The following is a 12,276-nucleotide window of genomic DNA, read 5'->3' as shown; positions in this document are numbered from 1 at the left end:
CTTGATAGGGGGACCGACCCCTGCGTGACATACGGTTGGCTAGGCTGGGGAAAAAAACCATTTCGGTGTCTCTGAAAGGAATTTGCGGCTTCTGTTTTTAATCTGTTTAGTACCGGATCTTCCAACTCCAGGCATACAAAAGGGCAGCAAAACCAACGTTCAGACCGCATAATGTGCATACTCTGATATTTTGTTAATTGTTTGGTTAAGTAACACCCCCGGAGGCTGTGCCCCTGAGCCCCTGAGGTCAGTGCCAATTGGGGGTAGTGCTTCTGTATAACATACACCACTCTGTAACATTCAGAAAGCCTGGAACGGAGGGTGTATGTTGTAGAGAAGTTTCACTGTAGCCGGTAAAATGATCAGAAATTCATAACGCAATGATGAATCATAACTGGGTGGTCTTATGGTTGTACAACTTCTATCGCTACATCCCTCACGGTAGCGATGAGATATACCTGTCTCATCAAGACAATACAAAAGGAAAAGAAATTAAGAAAGAAAATGGAAAAGGTTAAATGCGGTTAAATACTGGTTGTACTTGCATACCGTGTCCGGAGGGGGAAGGGACTGGTGCGGCGCCACGGTACGGTGTGTCCTGTTAAAGGTGATCATGGCAGTGGTTCCGGCAGGTACGGTCAGTGGATACTTTCGTAGTTTTCCTCAAGCTCAGGATCCGCTGATTTGGTTCCCTCACGGTATCCGAAAATTTTCCGCGTTCGACCGGCGTCGTGGGGATGGAGTGGGAACATCGGCAAAAGTTCGGCCGTCCAATAAACAGTTCGGGCGGTGACTGTTCAGTCGTTGCATGTGGCGCACTTCGATAACGCCACAGGAACTGGCGCAACGCATCCGGCAGTGCATGGCCGTCGGCCATCAACTTCGCAACACCGTCTTTAACGGTCTGCACGTACCGCTCGGCCTGACCGTTTGACTGCGGGTGACCTGGAGGCGTCCTGGTGTGCTTAATGCCATACTTGCTGCAGAAATCCACAAATTGCTGCGAAGTGAATGGTGTGCCGTTGTCCGACACAACTTCATTGCACACACCGTAACGACTGAACATCGTGAGCAGCGTCTCCATCACTCCTTTCGTCGTTGCGTGCTTCATTTGCACCACTTCGGGCCATTTGGACATTGCGTCCACAACTATGAGCAACATCGTACCTCGACATGGACCGGCAAAGTCCATGTCAACGCGCTTCCAGGAGGCGTCGGGCACCGACCACTGCGCTAGCGGAACTTTCGCTGTCTCACCCGCGCGCTCGGTGCATATTCGGCAGTCCTTGGCGACCTGCTCGATGTCCCTGTCCATCGATGGCCACCAACAGTAGCCTCGCGCTTCACCTTTCATTTTCCCGGCGCCCATGTGTGCTGCGCGTAGGTGCTTCAGTATCCTGGCACGATACTTCTCGGGAATTACCGTGCGCGATCCCCAGCACACGCAGCCATTCAGTACACTGAGCTCATGCTGTACCTTCTTGTACGGTCGCATTCGATCGCTTACGGACTCCGGCCAGCCGCGACTGATGCACTGGCGTACTTCCTGGAGCTCCGCATCGGCAGCCGTTTCCCTTGCGATATCTTCCACGGACACGGGTATGTTTTCGGCACTTTCCACATGCAGCGCGCTCACTACGTTGTCCATCCCCAGGTTTGGGTATTTCTCCAGCTGTGTGGAGTGGAGCGGCAGTCGGCTGAGGCCATCCGCTTGACCAAACTCCTCGGTGCGGCGGTACTCTATGGAAAACGTATATCCCATGAGCAGCAGCGCCCACCGCTGAAGTCGATTGGCCGTGACCACTGGGACACCTTTCCGCTTGCCGAAAACGCTCAGTAACGGCTTGTGATCCGTTAACAGCGTGAACTCCTTGCCGGCCACGTACTGGTGGAATTTCTTGCAGCCGTAGACGAGCGCAAGTGCCTCTTTTTCAATTTGCCCGTAATTCTTTTCCGCCGCTGACACAGACTTTTAGACGCGTATGCAATCGGCCTTTCCGTTCCGTCGGGAAAACGGTGACACAGAACCGCTCCCACACCATACTGCGACGCATCCGCTGCCAGCACCAACGGCATTGCGGGATTAAAGTGCACCAGGAACGTTGCGTAGACGATTTCTTCCTTGAGTGCTTGAAACTGCTTCGCACACTCAGTCGTCCATTCCCATGGTGCGCCGGACTTTAATAGGCAGTGAAACTGACTGCACTCTGCGGACAGGTTCGGTACGAACTTGGCGTAGTGATTTACCATGCCTAAGTAAGCACGTAAATCACTGACGTTGGTGGGCATCTTCATGTCCACTAGTGCTTTCACGCGATCCTGGGATATGTGTCCCCCGCGGCGATCCACCACAAAACCCAGATACTCGACCGATTCCTGCATGAATCTGCACTTCGACAGTTTCACGCGTAGTCCGTACTTCTCCAGCCGTTCTAACACCGCTTCCAAGTTCCGCTGGTGTTCCTCGTCCGTCTTGCCCGTGACGATAATGTCGTCAATATACACCGGCACGCCCTCGCAGTCTTGCAGTATGCGCTCAATGATTTGCTGGAATATGCTTGGTCCGCTTGCGACTCCAAACGGCAAACGGTTGTACCTGAACAGACCTTTATGCGTGTTGATGACAACAAGTTGTTCACTTTCGTCGTCCAGCTCTATTTGCGCATACGCTTCTGCCAGATCCAGGCTGCTGAACTTGTCGCCCCCGTTCCACTTGGCAAACAGTTCATCGGGAGTGGCAGCGGATAGGTTTGCACGTCGAGCGAGTCATTCAATCCTGTGCTCAGATCAGCGCACGTGCGGATGTCTGCGGCTCGCTTCTGCGTTCCAACAATGGGTGCAGCCCACTCCGCATGCTCCACAGGCGTGAGCATCCCTCTTTCCACCAAGCGCTCTAGGTCTTTCTCCACTGCGTCCCGATAGGCGAACAGGACCGTCCATGGCTTACAGAATATCGGCTTCGCGCCTTCCTTCAAGTAGAGGTGCGCCTTAAATTCCTTGCAGCGCCCAAGTTCATCGCGAAATACGCTGCTGTGGCAATCCAGGATGCTCTGGACAGTTGCACGAGCGGTGACTTTTGAGACCGCAGACACTTGCAGCTCTTTCAGACTCAGATGATTGAGGTCTAGCGCTTTGATCCAGTCGCGTCCCAGCACGTCACCTCCACGGGCTACGACGACGACGGGCAGTGACTTCCTTCTCCGTCCATATACCACCGGCATCATTGAACTTCCGATCACCTGGATCGGATGGCCCGTGAAACTTCGCAGCGGTGTGGCATAAAGCGTCAGCTTCGGCGAGCCGATCTGTCTCCACGTGCTCGCCGTAATAATCGTCACACCTGATCCCGTATCCAGCAGCATGGACACACGGGAATCGTTCAAGGTGATCGGTACCCGAATCGATCCTTCCACTTCGTCACCGATAGCCAGGACGTCGAAGTCTTCCTGCATTGTCCACGTCCGACGACCACCGCCGCCTCTGTCGCCCTTTGGCGCAGGTTTGCACGCCTTTGCGACGTGACCTTTCTTGCCGCACTTTCTGCACGTCGCTTCCTTTGCCCAGCGATCGGCCTTCACATGCCTTTTCCCGCCACACGCGTAGCATGCGCCGCTGCTGCCGGCCATCTTTCCACTGTTTCCGTCACCACGCCCAGGCCGAGTACCACCGTTACGTCCCTTCGGATGTGGCCCCGAACGTCCCTTCTGGCCGCCGCCGATCCTCGCCACTTCAGTAGTAGTGGCTGTCCGTTTCAGCTGCGCCAGCTCATACTGCTCTGCGATATCCAGCGCTTTCGCCAGAACATCGATTTCCTTGGTTCGCAAATGGCGCTGCGTCGCTTCATTTTGGACTCCGTTCAGGAAGGCCGCGCGCATGTTCCCCTCCAACGCGTCCGCCGGAAAAGAACACAACGCCGCCTTCCTCCGCAGCTTATTGGCAAAATCCAAAAGGGTTTCACCAACTTCCTGCTTCAGGAGGAAAAAGTTCGCCCATTCTGTTGACTACAGTGTCTTCTTTACGTATGCATGCTCGAGATGGGCATGACTTCATCCAGCTTTAACTCTGCGGGATCTTGAGGAAGACACATGGCGAACAACATCTCACGTGCTTCCACTCCTAGTGAGTCCAATAGCAGCCGCTTTTGATCGTCCTCCGTGGTGAGTTCCTGTATTTTAACATTATTGTTATAACGGGAACGCCATGCTTTCCACACCATGGAGCCTGGCTCGAACTTGAGCAGCGTCGGGGATTCCTTTGCTTTTTCCATAGTAGGCGGGCCGGACGTGGTTAACGTGGCAATAGCAATTTCAATATTGTCCAGAGACATTCGTTGAATACCACAAAAATGGCCTTCACGCCAAGTTTGTCATGACTTCACTTAGTTCTCTGACGTCTTTTTACTAATTATGTAATATCACAACGTAATATCAAGTATAAATATGTACATCATATCGTTGCTTTGCTACACTGACACACGCCCATGTCTCGTCGGTGTATTGTTCACGCACCACCATGTACTGCCATATGCGTTAGCCATGCAGTAATGCAGTACTGCATGGCTAACGTACTTAATGTAGTAAGGCAGTATACATGCAGTAATGCAGTATACTCTACGGGAAAATTTTATTTCTGGATTTCTCCAGTTTGTTAAATCACTACTAATATAAAAAACACAATTATGAATTCCATGTCGTTAACAATTCGTCGAATGTGAGAAAGTCAGACAGTCAGAAAATGGCAAGTGTACCGATTTATTTCACCTTGGGTCACATCTGCTGGCAAACTGCGCGTTGCTTGAATTACTCAACAAAGTTCTGCTTAATTTATGGAATCGTTTACGCCCGGACCTTGCATTATGAGCAAGAACAACAAACATGACATAAACAAAAAAGGCTATTGTCACGCTGGTACAGGATATAAAATTGTACAATACGGCACGCGACGTGCCGCTGAAGTACAAAACTAGCAAAATTCTCGCCATTATTTTTTATGCCTTTTCTAGTGGTCTTATTACTACTTAAGTAAACTATTATAACTTTGATTACTGTAGAATAACCGTGCACTTGACAGCTTTTTTCGTTACTCTACAATAGTGTCAACGAGTTAGTACTGTAAAATAATTCAACCGTACTTTTGAACATATTGTAACTATTGTGTTATTCAAATAAAGTAAATTAATACTTATTTTCAAAGCTTTCGAGTGACCTTGAAAATGATATCCTGAATATATCCCAGGCTTTGTAATAGAATGGTTTTAATGTTGTATCATACTATATCATATAGTTAATTTTAAGTAGTGCATGTTACGCCGATAAGTATGTAACAGTAGTGCAAATTGTAGTACATGTTTTAAAATGCACATACTGTCACGATATTGATGACAGCAAACAATTGCAAACAGAATAAACAAAGCAATCCTACAGGTATGAGGAAAAACTAACGTGATTCTGCTCTTCGCTATACTAAATATTCGGTTTATATTGCACTATCGTAAGTACTCTTGTGCAATAGTTAATAAACGCTTCTATGTGAAAATATCTGTAATATGCCAGAGTAAAAGGCACGTGTCATACAGGCACTTGCAAGTAATACGTAGTAATTGTGTATGTCGCATATAGGCAGGACACTTAAGAAGAGATTATACCGATTTCGACCTCTTTTGACTATTCTCGCTGGCGCAATGCGTGCGCTTGTGCTTCTTCATAACTACACATCTGACCTAACGCTGTGGTATTTTCGCTACATACATTGAAAGTCTGAAATTGGTTAGACAATTTTAAAATGTAAAAGTCACTGATCAAAAGCAGTTATTTTCCGGAAGCAATAACAATTCAAGCACATTTTTGAAATTTTTCTTTCAAGCGTAGCGATGTGTTCCGCTAAAATGACTAAAGTTCTGTGGAGCGTTTTTTCCAAAAAACTGAACCGTTCTTGAAAAAAACAAACTTTTTTACACTCAAAGTTACTTTCTTTTATTTTTTACAAAATACGCAAATATTTTTCATAAAAACGCTCCACACTTCTTCTTGAAAATGATTTTTCTTAAATCTGATCAAATGTCAGAATTTTCTGACATCTTTGAAAATTATTATTGAGTTTAGAAGTCAATTTTGGAAAATTTTTCAGAAAGTGGCGAAGAACCTTCTTTTGTTCTGCGCGTTCCTTTGGTCTTACCGATTCTGCGCTTGCAGTGCCGCCACACTGATTGTATGCACAGCGAAGAGTGGACTTTGGCCAATTTCTCATGTGCACTCACGGGATAGCGCTACGTGTTTCCATTGTCTAGCGCCTTTGTTATGCTGTGTTCGTCCTCACTGTGTAAACATGAGCCTTGTCTGGTCTTATTACACTTGCAATCTGGCATGGAATATAACAGCCACAAGGCATATTCCAGATTGAAAGAAAGCACATCTCGGTGCAATCTTTCTTTCACGAATTTTGACAGGTGGCAGTACTGTAGAAAGATACGCTAGCCCGCTAAATCGCTCCTGGTCGGCAACGAAAAAACTTGAATAAGTTTTTTCGTTGCTACCTGAATCTACTCAACTTTCGCCCAGTAATAGATGTAACTATTCTTGTTACACTGTAGAATTTCGAAAATCTCAGTTTCAGTCTTGCTACCATAGTATAAATTCTCCTTAAGTTGGGACATTAATAGAAGTTTTCAGCAGAGACACCATAGCCATACCTTAACCATCTCTTATCAAATAACATACGGTTATGGTAAAAAAATCGTAATCATGATTTTGCACGGCCTGACTTAACACAACGCTTATGCAAACCATTGACTTTTCATTCCTGTCAAGTGTCAACCTGCATATTACACTTACAACACAATTAACTGTCTTGTATTTTTGTAATTATTATTGTCTTGTATTTTTGTCTCTGCAAATCTGGAACTGATACTTTTGAGATTCGTTTTGAGAAAGTGTTATTTTGATATTTAAATGTTGTGTTGATCAAATTTGTGGAAAATGGACACGCATGCCAGAGGATATGCTGGTGACTGAATTTCTGATTGCTCTCTGACCCGTTGCGCGTATTCTGGAAATCTCGAAAATGAAATTCGTCTATCTTTTTTTGCTCTACAAACGCAGACTGATCTCTAGGCGTAGGTTTCTTTTGCTCCTATGCATACTAAAAAAGCGGAAGCTACGCGATGACTGGATCCCCTTCGCTTTTAATCCGAGTTTTTACTGAACGAGAAAGCTGGCGGTATTTTCGCTTTACCATGCCCCAAATCGAAGATCTCCGAAAGCGCTCCTTGATCCCTGATGTCGTTATCACAACAACCCGTGACCGTGCGTCCGGGGTAGAAGCTCTGTGCATTTTGCTGCGTCGTTTTGTGTACCCTTCACGGTAGATTGATCTGCGTATGTTTTTTATGAAAGCAGTACGCTATGAAAGCAGTTTATGCCAAATCTTTATGTGGGTGCTAAACCACATCGACAAGACATCCAGATAGCTTGTGAAAGAATGGAATCGGACCTGGCTTACCGAGGAGGATTTCGTTATGTTTGCTGGCGCCATAGCCGCAAAAGGTGGTATTTTACGCGGATGTTTTGGCTTCATCGATGGGACTGCACGTCCAATCAGCCGCCCTAAACACTATCAGCGCCAGTGTTTTAGTGGACACAAGCGTCACCATTGCTCCAAGTGGCAAGCTGTGTTACTGCCAAATGGGATGATCGGCAGTTTGTACGGCGGACACCGAGGCTCCATGCATGACAGCACTCTTCTAACCTCCAGCAAAGTTCTCGACGCGCTGCAGCAAAAATTTACAACGTTTGTTGGTCCTGACGGATTCTGTATTTCTGGTGACTCGGGATACGGAAGAGCAGAACTTGTGAAAAAGCCATTCTCAAAAGTAGAAGTACTGAATGATCGTCGAAAAAAAGCATTAAATAAAGCTATGTCTCGGGTGAGGGAGCCTGTCGAGTGGGGCTTTAAAGAGGTGGTTTAAAAATTCGCGTTTCTTGATTTTAAAAAGCAGATGCGGATGTACGTCAATCCCATCAACAAATTATATCGTGTGGCTGTCATATTAATCAGTTGTCATCATTGTCTCCACCACAATCAGGCTAGCCAGTATTTTGATCTGGAGCCGCCAAGTCTGGAAGAGTATTTGGTAACGTTTGCTGAATAAAGTTGTGTGCTGCTGTCTTTTTTTATTACAACTCGGAGTTCAAATCCACGTTACTAGTCACCACTTATTTTCTCTTTTAAGAGCAATTTCACGCTCTCTGCAGGCGATTTCTCGTTCTTGCAAATCTAATTCGCGCATGCGAATTGTGTACTTTCGCTGATCTTCTGCGCTTCGGAGCTCCTTTTTTTTTGTTCCATTTGTTTCTCTCTTAGCTGTTTTTCTTGCTCCATCTCCCTTTCTTTAAATTCTCGTGTCTGTTTTAACTTCTTTTCCTTGATGCTGCATTTCAGTCTGTCGCCTTTTGCAATAGCTTTGACAGCTTCCATTTCATCTGACGTTTTGGTCGGCTTTACTGCTGTTGGTCTGGTGCGCTTCTGTCGCTGTCTTCGGGCAGCCTTTTCACGTTCAAACGTCGCAGGATCATAATCCGGTTTTTGCTTTTTTTTCATAATCTGCTTTTTCATAAGATTTTTTCATAATCTGCTTCCTCTTCCGCAGCTGAATCAACCCATTCATCGTAATCAGACCCGTCAGTAGCTCCTGAAGCACTGGAAGAGGGGAGACGATAGTCCGCGAGATCATCCACGCGCTTCTTTTTAGTGAACGTCGATTCTCCGGCATTCTGAATGATGGCAGTTTCCGCGTTACGCTTCAGAGCCTCAGCTGTTTTCTGCTGCTTTTTCTGCGCAGTCAAAGCAAGTGCGTCCCGCTTACTCTCCGATAAAGAAAGTAGCGCTGCTTCGATACGGCCGTAGATTTCCTCCGTGCCAGTTCGTACGAGATTTCAAAGATCTTGTTTGACGAATGCTTCTATCAGTTCTTTTACTCAAACCTGGCAGGCGCGATCAGTCAACGGTGTTTTAAATTTCTACAAGAGGACAAAAATGAAATAAGCTTGGTGCAGTAACCCAGCGGATATGAAAGCTATTCAAAATTCACCTTAGTAGCAGTAAGATTTTCGGCGATCTTTTCGCAGCATTCCCCAGGGTTGCGGGCTGCGTATGGGTTCTATGCGCTCGATTCTTCCGCCAACAACAAATCAAGCTCCGCGGTAAAGCGATTTCTGCGGTTCTTCTTGTTTGAGAATGGGAGCTATTATCGACATCCGCCACTTCGAAAGTATTTAAGAATCATCAACTTCTTTCACAAAAAATTTTAAATGCAATTCGTTCTTAAGAAAAACACTTGTTGCTAGCGTAATGGTCGACCGCCATCAAGGTGGCAGCGCATGAACAACTGCATTTGCTGCACACAGCTGAGTTTTCACCGCCTTCCATTATATTTTTTTCTCTTGCGCTACGGGAACTGGTTGCCTTTGCAGCGTCGAGATTTAAGATTAAAAATGTTTTTCCTATTCGAAAAAAACATATCCAGTGAAATTAGGTTGCACAGGAACTAAGAGGAGCCTCTGGAAGTGGGCTACCATACAACTAGTTTGTATGGTATTCGCACTTACCATACGCTCCCACTTAACCATGCAGTATGGTTAAGTGTATGGCTACGGTTAAGTGGAGAGGTTGCAAAAAATGTCTATTGTGGTACGGCATTCGTGCACAAAGTTTAAATTGCCAAAATTCGGGGGTAGGTACGTATATTATGATTAACGTATCATTTTGTAGAAAATTTTACGTTGATTAGATCTTTTCTCTGAATCCACACCGAAAAGTTTACCATTCGCTAAAGAAAGTTGTAAAACCCGACGTGTGTAAGGTATTTCTCGTAGACTGCTATGCTATGCGCCGTGGCAAAAATCCACCAAAGGTGCAAATCTTAGTCCAGACCAAATCACACCTCATTAGCCATGTGCCGGTTGTCAATTATCGGCGTTCAACTGGCTGACGATGAGGTTATAGCGACCTAAACATCACGGCTGATCCAATCCTCCTGGAGGGATTGGATGGGTGTTATTCACGCAATTCGGTTCATTTTATGGACTTAAGCGTCGTGCTCAGTGGCAGCGTTTACATATCCAATCTGCCATAAAATCCATTGGAAGTTGTTGCTTTTCAGTGCCTAAGCGCAAGTCCAAGCACGAAAATAATATTATTTGAAATTAGAAATTTTAGTTTCTATCAAAAGGAGGGCTTAAAAAGCAAAGCGCAAAACGTATCGACCCTGATAACAGATACCCGATTTTCTGTTATTATGGTTCTAATCTGACTAGCGTGTGGAACTTTTTGGGAATTGTAAAAGGTACCACATATCGACATATGCCTTGTATAAGAAGAAGAATAGAAGAATTTCTCTCGTTCGTGCTAAGTTTTATTTTGGCCAAATCACAAATGAATCTTTTTCGGATAACTTTCCATATGTTACACTTTCAGACCAGCAACGAAAGCATTACAAACCTGTTTTTTGTTTAAAATGAAAAGTCAAGGACCGTTTTCATCCTACCAGAACATGCTTACAAAGAACTCTAAAATAACTATAGGTTATCACTTCCACACACAATAAGCCTTTTGACAACACTAACACGAGCACTCGGGTTAAGACTATGGTTAAAACTAAGGTCAGCATTCGGGTTTTTACTTTGGTTAGAACTAATGTTAGCACTCGGGTTAAGGCTCTGGTTAAATTAAGTGCAAAACGAAACGGGCTTACCATTGTTAAGCTGAAGTATTAGTTAGTTAGATAGTTAATTCGAAAAAACAACGATTCAAAAAAGTTTATTTTTTTTTATTGATTTTTAAAAAGGAAATGGTTATTCTCACCACCTTGGCACCCTCTTTTGCTATTATCACGACCTTTCACCACCTGTTGGCTATTCCCACCACCTTCCAAGAACTGAATTCTAACACCACCTTTTGACTATTGCCACCGCCTCTGCACACATCTTTTGGCTATTCTCACCTCTTTATTGCATTTTTTACACAGTAAGTTTTATCAAAAACGTTAGGGGCACTTTTTCTTTACGGTTGGGGCCGTCGTCGGCCGGAAAAGAATCTAGGCGCATCTTGTCCGTGCTGCAGCTGTTTGTCAAACGTTCTCGCATCTTCTTATTGCTGAGTTCGGCTTCTTCCGGTAAACCCTGGTAAATGATTTCAACTGCAAAAAAATGGCGAAAACGCTACAGTCGTATCCATTTTTTGCTGCCATACCCGAGGAAACAGAATGTCGATCGACTGGCCTTATTGGAAACTCAGTATCTTTTTTATTCACTCGCACTTTTTTTAAATTCACTCGCGATTCTGTCAGTTCAAGAACTTCTACAGCTTCTTTGGGATCCAACCGTCGAGTTTTCAACACGTTTTGCCAACCATCCTTGGTAAGAGGATAGTTATGTCGCATATTTTGCTTAGTCATGATGAGGCGGCGTTCTTTCAGCCGTGCCGCTACGGTTAGAGTGGCATTGCATTCGGCTCGCCGGGTATGCTGGAATGGTTTTCTTCCAGTTCTTTGAGCGTCATGCACTTTGTGGCAAATGCAGTCATATTTAACTGACTTGTATCTCATGATTTTGTACCTGCTATTACTTGTTAATACCGGCAAGTATTATTGGGTTTACTTGCCCGGCTTCTAAAGGTCGTGCGTCTAAACGCATAACGTTATACACATATGATTTTACAATCATTTTTATAAAAAAAAAGATCTCCGTAGGTATTTATATACATAATATTATTATTAAAAGATGTAAGAAAATGGGAATAGTCGGGAGGTGTAAAAGGTGGTGACAATAGCCAAAGGTGGTGGCAAAAATATTCTTAAAAAGTGGGTGCGAAAAGCCAAAAGGTGGTGAAAGATCGTGAGAATAGCCAAAGGAGGTGCCAGGGTGGTGAGAATAGCCATTTCTTTTTTTAAAATCATTCAGAAAAAATAAACCTTTTTGAATCGTTGTTCTATCGAATTAACTGTCCAACTAAGTAATGCTTCAGCCTAACAATGGTTAGCCCGTTTCGTTTTGCACTTAATTTAACCAGAGCCTTAACCCGAGTGCTAACATTAGTTCTAACTAAAGTAAAAACCCGAATGCTGACCTTAGTTTTAACCATAGTCTTAGCCCGAGTGCTCGTGTTAGTGTTGTCAAAAGGCTTTTTGTGAGTGGAAGTGATAACCTATAGATATTTTAGAATTCTTTGTACGCATACTTTGGTAGGACGAAAACGGTCCTTGACTTTCATTTAAACAAAAAA

At 44.9% G+C, this 12,276-nt stretch overlaps 2 protein-coding genes across 2 annotated transcripts; one reads left to right on the top strand and one right to left on the bottom strand.

The window, feature by feature from the left end:
• Positions 1-601: 601 nt before the first annotated feature.
• LOC129583451 (uncharacterized protein K02A2.6-like) lies at positions 602-4,327 on the bottom strand. The gene is made up of 4 exons (XM_055475247.1): positions 4,105-4,327; positions 2,696-3,994; positions 2,040-2,654; positions 602-1,959 (listed from the first exon to the last, which is right to left on the bottom strand). Exons 1-4 carry the CDS (start codon positions 4,325-4,327, stop codon positions 602-604), a joined length of 3,495 nt encoding a protein of 1,164 aa, XP_055331222.1.
• Positions 4,328-6,745: 2,418 nt separating this feature from the next.
• Positions 6,746-8,224, top strand: LOC129583449 (uncharacterized). Its single transcript, XM_055475246.1, has 2 exons — positions 6,746-7,954; positions 7,994-8,224. The coding sequence occupies exons 1-2, from the start codon at positions 7,514-7,516 to the stop codon at positions 8,144-8,146; spliced, it is 594 nt and encodes a 197-aa protein (XP_055331221.1). The 5' UTR covers positions 6,746-7,513; the 3' UTR covers positions 8,147-8,224.
• Positions 8,225-12,276: the final 4,052 nt, after the last annotated feature.

The sequence above is a fragment of the Paramacrobiotus metropolitanus genome, unplaced genomic scaffold (assembly GCF_019649055.1).
Source record: "Paramacrobiotus metropolitanus isolate TYO unplaced genomic scaffold, Prichtersi_v1.0 Parri_scaffold0000010, whole genome shotgun sequence".
Taxonomy (NCBI): domain Eukaryota; kingdom Metazoa; phylum Tardigrada; class Eutardigrada; order Parachela; family Macrobiotidae; genus Paramacrobiotus; species Paramacrobiotus metropolitanus.
This window is presented reverse-complemented; position numbering and strand designations above follow the sequence as displayed.

Excerpts from the sequence above, each read along its gene's own strand:
- LOC129583451 (XM_055475247.1), bottom strand. The coding sequence starts at position 4,327 with ATGTCTCTGGACAATATTGAAATTGCTATTGCCACGTTAACCACGTCC. Across the intron at positions 2,655-2,695 it reads AAGTGGAACGGGGGCGACAA|AGCTGGACGACGAAAGTGAA; the intron begins GTTCAGCAGCCT and ends ATGCGCAAATAG. Across the intron at positions 1,960-2,039 it reads AGCGGATGCGTCGCAGTATG|CGGCGGAAAAGAATTACGGG; the intron begins GTGTGGGAGCGG and ends AGTCTGTGTCAG.
- LOC129583449 (XM_055475246.1), top strand. The coding sequence starts at position 7,514 with ATGTTTGCTGGCGCCATAGCCGCAAAAGGTGGTATTTTACGCGGATGT. Across the intron at positions 7,955-7,993 it reads TCGAGTGGGGCTTTAAAGAG|ATGCGGATGTACGTCAATCC; the intron begins GTGGTTTAAAAA and ends TTTAAAAAGCAG.